Below are 15,422 nucleotides of genomic sequence, written 5' to 3' on the forward strand. Positions count from 1 at the left end.
CGGCCGCCCACAAAGCCGCCATTCAGCCCTGGCTGCGGGCCTGCGGGCCCAGGGGGGGGGCTCCCCCGGCGGGCTGAGCGAGGCGGCGGCATGGAGGGGTGAGTGTGGGGGCCGGGGCGAGCCCCCCGCCGCTCTCTGGGCCTCCGAGGGGGTCTGTAGGGGCGGACTCTGCGAGGGGGTCCCCCAGGTGGGTTCCGAGGAAGGGGGGGCAGGCAGCCCGCAGCTCCAGCAGCCGCCGGGGCGCGTCCTTCGGGGCTGGTCCGAGAGCCCAGCAGGCCTCTGAGCGCGACACCGTCCCCGTCCCCGAGGACCCGTCCCCACGGCCCACCACGGGCTCTGGAGGTGCCGGCAGCCCCGCCTTCGAGGGGGCCTCGAGGGGACCGGGGACTGCGACCAGCGAGGAGGCTGAGGGAGGGGGACAGGGAAGGAGCCCGAGCAGCGGCAGGAGCTGCGGCACCGGTGCCGCCGGCGGAGGAAGCTCTGTCGTCCGTGTGGTTGGTGGGGAGCCAGGGTGACCCTGGGAGAGTGAGCACACCCCAGGTGGGGTCGGGGCCCCGACTTTCCACCCGAGGCAGCGGGGACACGCTGGAGGCGTCGGAAGCCCGTCTGTTTCTGGAAAGTGGGCTCAGTTGGTGGTGGGGAGCAGAGGGTGGGGGAGCCGGGAGCGCGGGGGGCAGTGGCCCCTGAGAGCAACAGGCGGCGGCTGCGAGGTGAAGGGGTCCACCGGGGAAGGGGTGCTGGGAGGGGGGGTAGACGGTGGCCGGGGTCGGGCTGCGCCCCCCTCGCTCCCCGGCCCGCCCGGCCCCGCGGGATGGTGTAGGATGGCCAGACGGGGAACAGAGGCCTAGGCCCCCGGCTCACCTGCCAGCGGGGCTCCGAGCCTCTCGGGCCCCACAATTCCTGGCCCCCCCAAACCTGGCCTTCCACACTCGGCCCGGCCTGGGTCCCCACTGGCTGCAGGCTGTCTTCTCACAGCGGGTGCCACTGTGCTCCCTGCCACCGTGGAAATGGCACCATGTGGTCTGAGGACTGGCTGCTGTGTTGCCTCCCCCGGGGCCCAGGAGCCAAACCGCAGCCTGGGCGCGCGCTCTGCGCCTCGGGTCATCCCTGCACTCAGCAAGGCCTCCGGAGCCCCCGGGCAGGCCGTCGAAGGGGCTCGCCAGGTCGCCTGAGCCTCAGTTTCCCCCAGTGTTAAACAAGGCTCACAATAGAACCTTCACTGCACGGGGCGTCCTGAGGCTCAGGGCAATGACAGTGTCTCTGGGGCCAAAGGAGGAAACATCTCAGGGGCCCTGGAAACAGGAGCCGGGCTTGACCGCTTCTCCCTCTCCCAGGCCCCAGAGCGTCTCCTTGGTGCTGCTGCTTCCTCTGCTGCTGCCCCTGGGCCCAGCCTGGCCTGTAGCTGCCCAACGCTGCCCACCGACGTGCGTTTGTGACAATCCCAGGCGGCATGTTGCCTGTCGGCACCAGAACCTCACGGAGGTGCCAGACGCCGTCCCCGAGGTCAGCAGGGTGAGGGGGGCAGGGAGGACAGCCACTGCCTGGCTGGGGGACTGTGGCAAGTCACTTTTCCTCTCCGAGCCTCAGTCTTCACATCTGTCAAATGGCATAACAGCCCTGTTTAATGTTCTATGCGATTGGAACAAGTCGGTGACCTATGAGATAAATATTGAATTAATGACAAACCGTGTGAGAGAGAACTAGAGAGATCAGGGGATACAGACTGGAATAAGATACGTTCTCTGCTCGTGGGGTCGAGAGCTAGGGGGGAAAGAGAAAGCAAACAGGCAGCGACAGTTCAAAGTGAAAGGTGCCCAAGCGGTGAGGGAGGAAGGCTTCCTGGAGGAGGTGTCGGGGAGCAGGATGAAGAGAATGAGGAAAAGGTGAGGGGGAGAAGTCGGGGCGGGGAATGGCGCGTGCAAAGGTGTAGTCCTCACTGCTGCTCGGCCCCCCTTCCCCACTCAGCTGACTCAGCGGCTGGACCTCCAAGGCAACCTGCTGAAGGTCATCCCCCCAGCTGCCTTCCGGGACCTGCCCTACCTGACACACCTCGACCTGCGGCACTGCCAGGTGGAGCTGGTGGCCGAGGGCGCCTTCCGGGGCCTGGGCCGCCTGCAGATCCTCAACCTGGCCTCCAACCGCCTGAGCTCGCTGCCCCAGGAGGCCCTGGACGGGCTGGGCTCCCTGCAGCGGCTGGACCTGGAGAGGAACGTGCTGGAGGAGCTGCGGCCGGGGACCTTCGGGGCCCTGGGTGCGCTGACCACCCTGAACCTGGCCCACAACGCGCTGGTCTACCTGCCGGCCATGACCTTCCAGGGGCTGCCGCGCGCGCGCTGGCTGCGCCTGTCCCACAACGCGCTCAGCGTGCTGGACCCCGAGGCCCTGGCTGGCCTGCCCGCCCTGCGCCGGCTCAGCCTCCAGCACAACGAGCTGCAGGCGCTGCCGGGACTGGCCTTGTCCCAGGCCCGGGCGCTGGCCCGGCTCGAGCTGGGCCACAACCCGTTCACCTACGTGGGCGAGGAGGACGGGCTGGCGCTGCCCGGTCTCCGGGAGCTGACGCTGGAGCACGGCGCCCTGCAGGCCCTGGATGCAAGGGCCTTCGCCCGCTGCCCCCGCCTGCACACTCTGGATCTCCGCGGGAACCAGCTGGACACTGTGCCGCCGCTGCAGGGCCCGGGGCAGCTGCGCCGGCTGCGGCTGCACGGGAACCCGCTGTGGTGCGGCTGCCGCGCCCGGCCGCTGCTCGAGTGGCTGGCGCGGGCGCGGGTGCACTCGGACGGCGCGTGCAGGGGGCCGCGGCGCCTCGGCGGGGAGGCCCTGGACGCCCTGCGGCCCTCGGACCTGCGCTGCCCCGGCGGCGCCGAGGAGGAGGAGGAACTGGCCGCTGCGTGGGCCCGCACCCCTCCGGGCGGCCTGGGGCACGGGGAGGACGGGGCGGACGGGGCGGCGGTGCCCTGCCCGCCGGGCTGCGTGTGCGCCTCCGAGTCCCGGCACAGCGGCTGCGAGAGCCGGGGCCTGCGGGCCGTGCCCCGCGGCTTCCCCAGCCACACGCAGCTGCTGGACCTGAGGCGGAACCACTTCCCCTCGGTGCCCCGGGCCGCCTTCCCAGGCCTGGGCGGCCTGGTGTCGCTGCACCTGCAGCATTGCGGCATCGCCGAGCTGGAGGCGGGCGCCCTGGCGGGGCTGGCCAGCCTCATCTACCTCTACCTCTCCGACAACCGGCTCGCAGGCCTCAGCGCCGCGGCCCTGGAGGGGGCGCCCCGCCTCGCCTACCTGTACCTGGAACGCAACCGCTTCCAGCGGGTGCCTGGGGCCGCCCTGCGCGCCCTGCCCGGCCTCTTCTCCCTGCACCTGCAGCACAACGCCGTGGAGCGCCTGGAACCCGGGGACCTGGCCGGCTCGCAGGCCTTGCGCTGGCTCTACCTGAGCGCCAACCGCATCTCTCACGTGTCCCCTGGCGCCATAGGCCCCGCTCCGGACCTGGAGAAGCTGTACCTGGACAGGAACCAGCTGCAGGGGGTGCCCACCGTGGCCCTGGAGGGGCTGCCCACCCTCCTGGAGCTGCAGCTCTCGGGGAACCCGCTCAGAGCCCTGCCAGATGGGGCCTTCCGGCCCGTGGGTGGGTCACTGCAGCACCTCTTCCTCAACAGCAGCGGCCTGGAGCAGGTGGGCACAGGAGTGTAGGGATGGGGGAGGCAGCGTGAGGCCCCACACAGCACGCAATCACCCCACGAGCACCGCTGCCCCCACACTCAGGCCTGGGGCCGTGCGTGGTGACCCTGGGATAAGCCAGAGACGATGCCTACCAGCAGGGAGCTCAGGTGTGCTGACTGACCAGGCGGGTGCCAGGGGCACACGGAGAGGCCTGCGGGAGCACCGGGGGGAGGGGGGGGAGGAGGAAGTGTGTCCATGGGCTGCTTGTGCACTTTGGGGGCAGAGCAGGAGCCACCAAGGGGATTTGTCACTCTGGAGCAGGGGCGGGGGGCATGCTCAGGCACAGCAGAACCAAGGGCCCTTGTCCAGGTGACGTGCAAGGGGCAGGCACTTCAGGGTTAGACCAACCAGGGCTTCCGTCCCAGCCCTGCCCTTCCTGCCTGGGCCACCTTGGGCTCTCTCCTGCGGGGGAGCACAGGGTACCTCCCAGGCCTAGCCAGTGAGACGGGCCTGGCGTCTCCTTGCAGATTTCTCCCAGGGCGTTTTCGGGCCTGGGGCCCTGGCTCCAGAGCCTGCACCTGCAGAAGAACCAGCTGCAGGCCATGCCTGCCCTGCCCCATCTCAGCCAGCTGGAGCTCATCGACCTCAGCGGCAATCCCTTCCACTGCGATTGCCAGCTGCTCCCGCTGCACAGGTGGGTACTTTCCTGGAACCCCCACCCCAGCTGGGCCCAGCAGCTGCTGTCAATCGAGCCTCTGCCCCCGCCCCCCATGCGCCAGCTGAACACCTCCAGAGGGGAGGGTCCTGCCAGAGCCAGTGACCGCCCCTCAGGGAGCCGAAAGTGCATGGGACTTGGGGTGGACTTCTTTGGGGCTGGATTCCCTCACCCGTGCAGTGGGAATGCGGTCCTCCCAGGCTAGTGCGGTGCAACCCAATATCTGTGGGCACTTCGTTAATTTCATCAGAAGTAATTTAATCGCTTAATTAATTTCAACAAGAACCCTGGAGTCCAACAGAGCTGGGCTCAGATCCTGCTCTGTGATTGATCAGCTTTGGGCCTCCTGACTGCTCTGTGCCATTCCCTCACCTGTAAAGGGGAGGGGGGGCTGTATAGCACCTCATGGGGGTTCTCTGTGAGGGGCACACTGGCCAACCCAGATTTGAACAGGGTCTGGAGCACCCTAAGCCCTCTGTAACTATTTATTACTATTACTATCCCCTTTTTACAGAGAAGGGATCAGAGGATTGAAGTGACTCACTCGGGGTCCCCTAATTGGTGAGGGGCTGAGCCAGGGCTCCCCCCAGGGTCCGCCCTCACCCACCAGGCTCCATTGCCCCCCCCCCCCCCAGTTCCCGAAGACCTCCTTGCTCACCCCAGGCAGGAAGGCTCAGGATAGTGGGTTCTCTGAATCCTCTCCTCTCAGGTGGCTCATTGGGCTGAACCTGCGTGTGGGGGCCACCTGTGCCACCCCTCCCAGTGCCCACGGCCAGAGGGTGAAGGCTGCGACTGCGGTCTTTGAAATGTGCCCAGGCTGGGCTGCCAGGAAGGCCAAGCAGATGCCTGCTTCCGGACCCAGTGCCAGGAGGACCCCATGAAGATCAGATGGTGGACAGCAGACAAGGTTGGCGTCGGGGCAGGTCGGGGAGGCCTCGGTGGTGGGTCAGGTTCCAGAGTGCCAGGGGCGGCAGGGCTGACTTCTCTTGGTCCTAACTCATGTGGTTCCAAATCTGGGCAATGACTGTTGCTTCCATTCCTACTGCCTGTCCGCGCTCCTCACTTCCCCCCCACCTCTGGCTGGGCCCAGGCGGATTGTAAGGAAACGACCACACCGTCTCATCCTGTGGGACAGTGGCCTTTCCGCTAAGCCACAGAATACCTGGACCCAACGTGTCCCTAAAAACAGCACCGCTGTTACCATATTTGCTCGATCGTTGGTTCCATCACTTCCCGACCTCAAGGGCCTGGCTCACCCCCGGGACAAAGAGCAGAGGTGTAGGTGCTGTGGCCGCCGCCTCCCGCTGCCCATCAACCCTGCCCCGTGTGGTTGCGTCACCTGCCTGAGGTTTATGTTCACACACTTGAGCCCTCGGCTGTAGCAACATTGTGCAGCACGCAGGAAAGGGCGAGCGGGATCTGGGCGCCCTTGCTGGGTGGGGAGGGCACAGGGAGGGTCTCTAGGGAGAGGCCAGTCCTGAATGGGAAAACACAGAAAAGTGGGTCCTGGTGAGACCAGGAGAGGGCTCAGCCTGTCTCTGGACCTGCATTCTGGGGTGCCTGGGGACCATCAGATGGCGTGTTAGTTCCCAGGGGCCGCTGTAAAGCAGCACATGCTGGGTGGCTTTGGACAACAGACATCTTTGTCTCCCTGTCCTCAGGAGTCTGAGATCATGGCGTCCCCAGGGCTGTGCTCCCCCTGAAGGCTGTAGGGGAGATCCTTCTGAGGCCCTGCCAGCTTCCAGTGGCCCCAGAGGTTCCCTGGCTTGTGGCAGCACAACTGCACCCCCTGGCTGACTTCATACAGCATCTCCCCTGTCCCTTCTCATCTTCCTGCTGGATGGCAGTCCAAATCTCTAGGACAGGAGTCCTGTTGGATTAGGGCCCACCCTAATGACCATGTTCTGATGTCATTACCTCTGTGAAGACCCTATTTCTAAGTAAGGTCTCATTCTGAGGGGAGAGGGGGAATTCAATTCATACGTGTTCCCTGTCAGGCTGGGAGGAACCCCCAAAAGACCCCAAGCTGAAGGTGAGCAGTTGGTGCCTTAGAAGTCACATCTGGAGTTAGCATCATCGACAACGGCATTAACCTCAGTGGGTGCTTGTGTGGCTGAAGAGTGTCCGTGGTCTCCCCACAGTAGCAGCCCCAGGGAGCTCGTGTGGATGCTGTTGGCCCAGTGGCAGCCGCTCTGATGGGTCCAGGTGCAGGCCAGGGCTTCCATTAAAAGACCCCCCCACCCCCAACCAACCCTCCGTGGCATGGTGGCTAGCCCTGGAATTAAGGGTTTTTCATGTTTGTTGAAAGTGGCAGTTTCCTGCCAGGGATACAAAGGAATTGAAAGACAGGGGCCCTGGGGTGCCTGGCTGGCTGTTTAGGTAGAGCATGCGGCTCTCGATCTCACTCCCGGTTGGACATGGAGCCTATAAAAAAAAAAAAAAAAAAAAAAAAAAAGAGAAGGACCCTGACCTCCAGGATCACACAGGGCCCCGAGCCCCATTCTGGGCATGCTCACTTTGCTCAAGCCACGGCTGGACCGCGCACGCATCACTCTTTTGAGGCCCTGACCTCCAGGGTGGTGTCTGGCATGTGGGAGATGCTTTCAGGAAGGAGAATGAATGAACGAATGAATGAATGAGGAAGAGTACTTACTGGTGGTAACACGGCAGACCACCCTGGGTTTAATCCCACTGCTGTCATTTAACAGTTGTGAATTTAAGCAAATAAATTACTGAATTCTGATAAGCCTTTTTCTCCCCCATAAAATGAAGTCAACACGGACCTCAGGGTTCCTATGATGAACCGTGTGATTGTGTTTGCCCAAGTGCCTGGCACACAAGGCCCTCACAAACGGCAGTTCCCTTGCTTCCCTCACCCCTGGAGCAGAGTGGAGCGTCTAGCCTGGGTGCAAGTAAGGAGAGGGGTGTGCATTTGCACTTGGTTCATTCGGCACCAGGGGGCCACTGCAGGTCACGGAGCAGCGGGCACGGGGAGTGCAAGAGGTCATTTGGGTTCCCTCCGAGGGCAAGTGAGTCCAAAGTGGATCCTGTGCCCCGACCGAAAACCTCCTAGAGGCCCACGGTTCCATCTGTGATGAATCAAGTAGATCTTCTGGCCCTGGCCACCCAAGTTCCTTATTTTCAGGTCACACTCTCACCCGGGCTGAGCACCAGGCTACGGCAGCAGACCAGGCACAGGCTCGGCCTCCGGGTCTTGCAGGGGCAACAGCAGAAATATAAATGAGGGTAACCCAGCGTGTGGTTGCTATGGAGACGGCGCTCAGCGGAGGACATTTATTCATTGTTCTTGCGTGTGAACCCAGCCTTCATAACTGACCCTATGGGCGACAGGTCAGAAGACACTCAGCTCTAAGAAACATAAACCTGACGAACAACTCCAGGAAGTCCTGGGCGGCCCGTGGAGGGCTGGGATGGCAGCTGGCCTGTCCTCTGACCCTGCCATTCTTACCACGGCCTGTGGCGGCGTCACTTGTCCAGTCAGGGAGGAGGAACAGAAGGTTGCAATGCCACAAAGTCCCAAGTTTTTCCAGAAGCTCCATGGTCAGAACTGGATCCCCGAACCGCCAGGGGTTTGGGCACAATGCAGTGGCTTCTGCTGGCGGCACACTGGGGGCTGAGGCTACTGGCCTCCACCGCCCAGGCCTGGGGTATGCATGTGAGCGGCAGCAGGGTGAGCGCGGCCCCTGTCCTAGATCTTCACTGTGACCCAAACCTCATCACTTTTTGGGGAATTCAGGCTGCACTAACACACCACTCTGAGCCTGGTTTCTTTTTTTTTTTTTTTTTTTTCTGAGCCTGGTTTCTATACCGTGTGGGGCTCACTAGTGCCTTCAGCAAAGGAGCCAGGATCCAGTTCTCTCTGGGATCCAGTTCTCTCTGACTGGAGGGAGACCAGCTTCCGGTGGGCTGGTCACCCCGTCTCTGGGTAACACCAAACAGCCAGGTCCTGGGCAAACGCACAAGCAGTGGCAGATGGGTCCAGAGAACATGGCCAGACACCCAGAGCAGCACAGCTGCACCCCCTAAAGGACAACATGGGGACCCAACTGGCAGCGCGTCTCCACCCAGACAGGAAAGAAAGGTCAGCCTGTCTCCATCTTCCATTCCAGGAAGTTACTGGAAGGACGGAGAGAGGGCAGTTTCCAAGGAAACTAACTTGAAAAAATAAAAGCAACTGAAATTTGGGAAGATGCTAGGTGAGCTTCTAGGACGTAATTTCAGAAAGGAGGGTGGCCAGTTAGGGCCAGGGACCCAGGAGGTGTTTCCTGTCACCCTCTTCTCCCTTCCTCCAGGGGCTCCCTTAGGGCCACCTCAGCCAGCAGGGCTGGCCACTCTGCTGCCCCATGACCCTGGGGCAGGACTGCCTCAGACCCTGCTTAACAGGGAGAAGAGGGTGAGAGGCCAGGTCCCTGCCACGCTGGGCTCAGAGCAGGTTAAGCACAGGCTGGCTGTGGTCTCCCTTCCAGCTGGGGTCCCCTCACAGCACGGCCGGCTCGCCCTCCTGTCCTGCTGCCTCCCTCTACCACCAGGCCTCCCCAAGTGACACGGGGGGCTCCGTGCCCTTCCCCCTAGGTTCCTGCAAGCCCCCAGCCAGGGGCAGACCCCACCTCTATTCCACTGTTCCCTTTAGGAAATGGGGGCCGGACTCAGGCCAACAGAGAAAACAGGTTAAGTAAGGCCACCTCCTGCATCACCAGAACCTGCCTCCTCACTGCCATTTTAGCTGCCTGCCAGAGCTGAGTGCCTGTGCGGGGTTCCCTGACCTCCCTAGGGTGCTAGGAGAGCGCCAGCCCCAGCGGTGAGAGGCTGCTTTTAGGGCCCCACCACACCGCTCCCCACCCAACCTGCAACTGCCTCCCCCTCGAGAGCTGCTCCAGGCCTTTATTGTAGGACTTGCTCGGGGACACACACACGCTTCACTGACTTGTCTTCCAGTGTGACTGGGGGCAGCCCTCTACCCCATGGCAGTTGAGGGGTACGGTGTGGAGGGGGTACTGTAAGAAGAGCTTTGGGAAGTGTAGCTGGGGGGAGGAGTCGCTCACAGACAAATCTGGAGGCCTGGCCAGAGGACAGAGGTCCTTTGGTGCCTGGCCCTCACGGCACCTGGCAGGACTTGGGCAAAAAAGGCTTGTCTCCACACTAAAGCAGGGTGAAGGGGTGGTGGCAACAGAGGAGCCCCGGGCTGGTGGGGAAGGCTCAGTCGTCTGTCTCCTGTTTGATGTTCTCGATGGGAACGGGCAGCTCTGGACTCGGGGCTTTGTCGGGCGTGGCCATGTCTAGATGCTCTTCCTTCACCCGCACAGCAATGACTAAAGAGGGAGGGAGGTGGGGAGGGCGGGAGAACAGAGTGAGTGTGCGTGAAACCCTGGGAGGGGCAGGGGGCTCTGGCTCCCTAGGAACGGGGGCCCTCAGGACGTGGTGGGGAGGTGGGAGTGGCACCTTCCCCCCGAGGGGCAGGCAGTAGAGATGGAGAGGGCCCGGCTGGAGATGCGCGGCTCCGTTCAGAGTTGGGGGTGGGTGTTTGGGAAGCTCTCCAGGCCCAGTGGTCCAAGGAGGACTGCTTGGTGCCCGGCAAAGTCCCTTCACACTTGACTCTCCTCTTCTGTGCCCAGGTGGGGAAGGAGGCGGGCCGCCTCTGAGCACTGGAGCAGGCCGGCCCTGTCTTGACCCCGCCCGGGAGGCTCTTACTCTCTTCAGGAACAGGATCCGATGAGCTCTTCTCTGTGGCCTGCAGGTCATCCTCCAGCAGGGGCTTCTTGGACCCCTGTCTGAGGGGCCGGGTCTTGGTCGGTGGTATTCTTTTCCCTTTGAATAAACACAGAATGAAACCCAGCACAGGGCAGTATCCATGTGGGGCTCGATGGCTGGGTGTCCTCCAGTGGTGAGCAGAAGGCAGGTGCCACTCTGCAGGGGAGGAGAGCGTGAGCTCTGATGCCGCCCCTCGGGGCCGGGTGCCGACGCTCAGGGAGGTTCTCTCCTGTAGCAGGTTAAGCCCCCCAGTTAGGCTTGCTGAGCTTCTGTCCCTCTTCCAGTCTTTTCTTCACCTGTGAAGTGACTTTCCCAGCCCTGCTAGTGTAGACGGCACGAGGTCTTCCCACATGATCAGCTCCATACCCTCACCGGACCCTGATCCTGCCCAGGGACCACGCCGGCTTCCTCCCCATCCTGTTTCGGACCACCTCTTCTCTGGGTGGCGCCACATCATGGAGAGCATGTTGCTGCCACAGGCCGGCAGCTCCGAGGGCTAGCTTTACCTCCTCCCACCCCACTCCACCTGCTGTCCCCCTCAAGCTGAGCCCGCACAGGGCCCAGGATCTGTTAGGAGCAGAGCCCCACCTAAGGAAATGATCCTGAAGCTTCCACTCCTGAGGGTCCCCAGGGAAGGATGACAGGCTTGGGGAGAAGGATGCTGCCCCCGCCATCTTACTTTCAAAAGGCAGTTGTGCACTGCCGATGGGGTCGCGTTGACTTCTGACCACAGGGCAGAAGGGCTGGGGATTCCTCCCCCTTCTCTCCTTTACAAATACTGTTTCTTGCTTTTTTCCTCGGGATCCTGACCCCTGCCAGAGATTCAAGACTCCCTATCTGTGCCTGAGTCCCTTAAGACAGGCTGATGGGCCTGATGGGGCGGAAGGGCAAAGGAGAGGAGATGGAGGGACCAGACCATGGAGGGTGCTACCCAAGCGGCGACTCCCCCTCTGCTCCCAGGGACATAGGCCCAGCTGATCCCAAGGCCCACCCCAGCCCTGGCCCTGGCTTCAGAGCATCACTTACTTTTCTTCCCGAACTGTTTCTTTTTCTTCTTTGTGGCCTCTTTGGCCTTCAGAGGTGTGGTCGGCTCTGTTGTTGAAAGACAGAGGGAAGAGGTTAAGAGAGTTCTGAGAGGACACAGTACAGGCACATCCCGAGACACCTACCCATCCCTCAGCCTCCCTTACACACGGGACACCCCAAGAAGGAAAGCCAAAGTTGAGTGAGAATGGGGGAGGGACTGGAAGCAACTGTCCCTTCATCCCACCCTCGTCACTAGGGGTGCTCCGAGGGACCTGGGGGGTTTACCTGGGTGCACAAGGGCACGAGCATATGACAGAGTGGGCAAGATCAAGGAAGGCGCTCTGCAGGCCAGAGGGAGAGGGAGACAGACAAGTCAGGAGCGGGACAGGGGACACAAGGGCCACTCTTTAGTGAGCAGTGGTCCAGGAGACCAATCGCTCTCATGCCAAAGAATGAGGTAGGCACGGGGCAGGGGGAGCAGTTGACAGGAAGGAAAAAGAAAAGGAAAGTTGAGGGTCCCCTGAGGCCGTGAGAGCCCAGACCTGCGGCCACAGGTGGCTGGAGCTGGTAGCCGGTGAGCTCACACCAGCCGACGGGGTAGATGTCCGGAGACTCACAGTCCACCCACTGGTCATACTCGCTGTCCCAGCCATCAAAGTGGATGCTGAGGAGTCTGTGCACCACCCGCTTCACCGTAGCCACGCAGATGAGCCGGGGCTCCATCAGGTCCACGGCCTCCAGCTTCATGCCCACCTTGAAGCCGTGGTTGGGGCAGTCCTGGGAGGGGGAAGAAGCGGTGACCATGGCAGCCAGATCCCGGCCCCAGGGGCCAAACCGGGGAGAGGGAGTGGGCCGGGAGTGCCTGTGGGGAAGGGCCCCCTAACAGTGACCACTGCCCTCTGTTCCCCAGCACCAGCCTCTCTGGGAAAGGGACCGGGCTTGAGCATTTGGCGGAATGCCCGTGGCAGAGGTTGGGACTTCTCCCCTGAAGCGGTTGGCATCCACAGTATAGACTCAAAGGAGAAGGGGGTTGGAATGAACGCCGCTGACAGGGGGCAGGGCCGCCCCAGGCCCCGTGCTCCCTCACTCTCCTCACCATGTTAAAGAGTCTCGATGGAGCTGCTTTCGATTTGGTCTTCTCCAAGTAGGTGTCCCAGCTGAAAGTGTGCGACTCGTAGCCTGGGGAGCAGAAAACATAGATGTGCGGGGAAAGGAGCACGTGCCAAATGGACCCCTGTTGCTGGGTCAGGACCCAGTCTGGAGTCTCCCCTGGCAGCCTTCTTTCCTCCTCCCCAGGCTGGTACCTGCTCTGGGACCATGGTCCTGTCGTATAGGTTGTTCACTGCCCAAAGGGACAAGTGGGAGCTCTGCTCACCGAGACACATGCTAGCCGTGGAGCCAAGTGGGCCCAGTGGCAGGGCTGGTGGTGTTGGCCTTGGGGGGGCTCTGACCCCTCTCCAAACCACTCTGGGACTCCCAAGCCCCAGGGTCTGGCTTGGCCAGGAACCTGGGCCTGTGGTCACACTCTGACCTCTCTGACCATGAGGACAGTCTTACCTTTTGGGGGTGTGAGCTCAATGTCATTCTTTTGGCAGAAGGTGGCTGGGAAGATGGCATGGGAGGAGGCATGGTAACAGAACCAGTCTGAGCCATCTGTGGAGGGCCCCCCATCCACACAGATCATCAGGTAGCCATCTAGGAGAACCTGGGAGGGGGCAGGCAGACACCATGGTATCATGAACTGCACCACCATTCTAGGGTAAGGTGGCTATGGTGGGGATACAAGGTGGATGGATCCAACCCGAGCTAGATCTCAGCCTTCCCTGAGCTTCTGCTGAGCACTCAGCACCCCCGGACCCATCCTTTTAAGGTTCCTTTTCCTTCCTCACTAGATAGCAAATGCTGTTCCCACAGGGACTACACCTTTTTTTCTCCCCAGTGTTTTCAGAGGCGAGCTCATGGGCCCAGCCTGGAGAAGACCCGCTGGATGCACACATCAGCATGTCCCCAGGGGGGCCAAGGGGTAGTCATCTGCTCCTTAGGCTGCAGCAAAGTCAGCACGGCTATTGGTCCTGGGTAGGCCAGCACTCAAAGGAGAGGACGTGTGCCAGTGGGAAGGCCCCCAGGGAGGCTGACAAGGCGGGGCCTACACCTGATACAGGATCGGGCTCAGGCCAGGTGTTCGGCAAGCACCTCCCCAACGTGCCGCGGACCTGACACCAAGGCAGATTCTGAGCAAGGAGCAGATAAGACCCCTACTCAAAAGTCCGGTACTCCCGGAGCAGACACAGTGGAGGTGGGCTGGATGTGCACTGCAGAGTTCTGCACCCCCGCAGTGGCTTCAGCATCCACCATCGAAGCTGCAGGACTAGCCCAAGCTCACCTTGCAGATGGTTGCCACGCAGATGTTGCCCAGATTCAGAGGGTCAATGGCTTCCAGTTTCATCCCCTCTTCAAACCAACCACCTTCCGTGTAGACAGCTCGAACCTTAAAGGAATGGGGCAGCTGGGGAAACTTGGGGCAGCCCAGATGGAGGGTGGGGGGAGCAGGCCTCATCCACCATAGGCCTGGGAAGGAAACGGGAAGGGAAAGGAACACCCCGGGGTTATGGGGCCTGGGATGGGCCTATGGCCAAGACGAGAAGGGCCTATGGCTAAGATGAGAAGGTCCCAAGGCTGTGCCTCACCTTCTTGAACAGGTAAGGAACAGCATCACAGTAGATTTTCCGGAAGGTGGGATGGTGGGCCATGTCACTGCGCCTCTCTTTGGGGAGATGCCAGAGGGAGCAAGAGAGAGAAAGGAGTTGCAGGCTGCTCACAGGGCCACCTCCCTCCCTTCCCCAGAATGTGGGGCTGCCCTGCATATGCTCTAATCTGTATCTTGGCACCCTGTACTACCCACCTAGACCAGGATCAGGACATGTCAGGAGCTCTCTGTAGGGACTACTGAACCCGTAAGATCCAGACACTTCCCATATCGTGCAGCCTCCAGCTTCGAATAGGTTTAAAGCCCTTATAAGCTCAGTGACCTGGTCAAATCACCCAACCTCTTTGGGCCTCGGTACCACCGTGCACATGGTGGAGATGGTCATCACCACCACGTGGTGGCGGTGTGGGGTACAGAGATGCTCCTGCCCCTGCCCGCGGACCTGACAGCTTGATGCCATGGCCAACTCGCCGTGACCAGCCCACTGGGTGGATCAAGGGGCTCCACATGTGGCACCAGAAGTCGTCATCACTGTCGCCGTCCTCATAGAGGAGCCGAAGACGACCCCCGATTACTGTGTCTACCACTGCCATGCGGGTCCGTGACACCTGGGACTTGTCCACCACCTCCAGCCGCATGCCTTGCCGGAAGGGGTACTTCATGCTCTCCACCATCTGCAAGATCAGAGCACAGGCCCGCTGTGGTCCTGGGGATCCTCCACCCACTTCCCTGTTTCATCTCCTAACTGTAACCACAGAATAGGGAAGGTATGCCCAGAACCACACCCAGCACTAAGTCAGGAAGCAGGCCAATGAGACATAGACTCAAGGAAGGTCCCACCAGGTCTGACCTTGGCCCCAATTCCTCAGGATGAGAGCACACAGCTTACAAGGTGTGCCCCCCAAATGCCAGTCAGTACAATGGAAATTACAAAACCCATTTCAGACTAAGGAACAGGTGCCCCAGAGGGCTCAAGTGACTTGCCCACACTCACCCCGATTCATTGGTGCCAGAGCTGGACCTTGAAACTGGTCCCAGTGTTCAGCCTCGTGCACTTTCCCACTCCCCTCCACCTCCCCGCTGATGGCACATACTATGCTCATGTCCAGAGAGCTGAGGCTCCATCTGCCTCCATATGTCTAATTACAGTTGTGACCCCACTGGGCTGTAGCTCTGAACGGCTATCCCACTCTGACCCAGCCAAGGACAGTGACCAAGATGCCCACAAGCTGTTTAAGAGAGCCCTGATGACAGGCCACAGATGAGGGGGTAGGAGACTCTTTCTGGTCCCTGAGACTTCAGTCTTGTCCTGCCTGGAATAGGGAAATGGGAACAGTGAACTCTGTAGGGCTTTTCCAGCCCAGGGAAAACCAGCCCCAGCCTAGGGAAGGTGGGGACTTAGCGGCGCTCTTTAGCCCACCAGGAGGGGGAGTATCTCCGAGTCACAAAGCAGCCAACAGGAAAAGCTGACAGAGTCCTACACCACAGACCTGTCAGACATCAGCTCAAGGCCTGGAATACAAATCCAAACCAATCGACTGGCCCATTTAG

The 15,422-nt window shown here is 61.5% G+C and overlaps 2 protein-coding genes across 7 annotated transcripts in view; one reads left to right on the forward strand and one right to left on the reverse strand.

Annotated features, from left to right (window-relative positions):
- On the forward strand, nucleotides 1–14,521 carry CHADL (chondroadherin like). Of its 4 annotated transcripts, none has more exons than XM_077914375.1 (6): nucleotides 1–98; nucleotides 1,335–1,503; nucleotides 1,966–3,666; nucleotides 4,182–4,348; nucleotides 5,079–5,276; nucleotides 13,104–14,521. In XM_077914375.1, the coding sequence occupies exons 1-5, from the start codon at nucleotides 91–93 to the stop codon at nucleotides 5,248–5,250; spliced, it is 2,217 nt and encodes a 738-aa protein (XP_077770501.1). In that variant the 5' UTR covers nucleotides 1–90; the 3' UTR covers nucleotides 5,251–5,276; nucleotides 13,104–14,521. The 4 variants fall into 4 exon arrangements, with proteins under 4 accessions (XP_077770501.1, XP_077770500.1, XP_077770498.1 ...); XM_077914374.1 differs by lacking the exon at nucleotides 13,104–14,521 and adding an exon at nucleotides 10,003–10,222; XM_077914372.1 differs by lacking the exon at nucleotides 13,104–14,521 and adding an exon at nucleotides 6,031–7,115.
- Nucleotides 9,252–15,422, reverse strand: part of L3MBTL2 (L3MBTL histone methyl-lysine binding protein 2) — a 19,726-nt gene continuing 13,555 nt past the window's right edge. The window contains exons 9-17 of one of the 3 annotated variants that reach the window (XM_077914371.1): nucleotides 14,314–14,545; nucleotides 13,852–13,928; nucleotides 13,548–13,652; nucleotides 12,722–12,869; nucleotides 12,261–12,343; nucleotides 11,707–11,941; nucleotides 11,165–11,230; nucleotides 10,079–10,195; nucleotides 9,252–9,699 (exon numbers count right to left, since the gene is read on the reverse strand). In XM_077914371.1, coding sequence (XP_077770497.1) covers nucleotides 9,587–9,699; nucleotides 10,079–10,195; nucleotides 11,165–11,230; nucleotides 11,707–11,941; nucleotides 12,261–12,343; nucleotides 12,722–12,869; nucleotides 13,548–13,652; nucleotides 13,852–13,928; nucleotides 14,314–14,545 — 1,176 coding nt within the window. In that variant the 3' untranslated portion in view covers nucleotides 9,252–9,586. The other 2 variants (XR_013389023.1, XM_077914369.1) reach the window with 2 other exon arrangements.

This window comes from Canis aureus, chromosome 11, assembly GCF_053574225.1.
Source record: "Canis aureus isolate CA01 chromosome 11, VMU_Caureus_v.1.0, whole genome shotgun sequence".
Taxonomy (NCBI): domain Eukaryota; kingdom Metazoa; phylum Chordata; class Mammalia; order Carnivora; family Canidae; genus Canis; species Canis aureus.

Coding starts and splice junctions, on each gene's coding strand:
- CHADL (XM_077914375.1), top strand. Junction 1,504..1,965: donor TGCCAGACGCCGTCCCCGAG/GTCAGCAGGGTG, acceptor TTCCCCACTCAG/CTGACTCAGCGGCTGGACCT. Junction 4,349..5,078: donor CAGCTGCTCCCGCTGCACAG/GTGGGTACTTTC, acceptor CTCTCCTCTCAG/GTGGCTCATTGGGCTGAACC.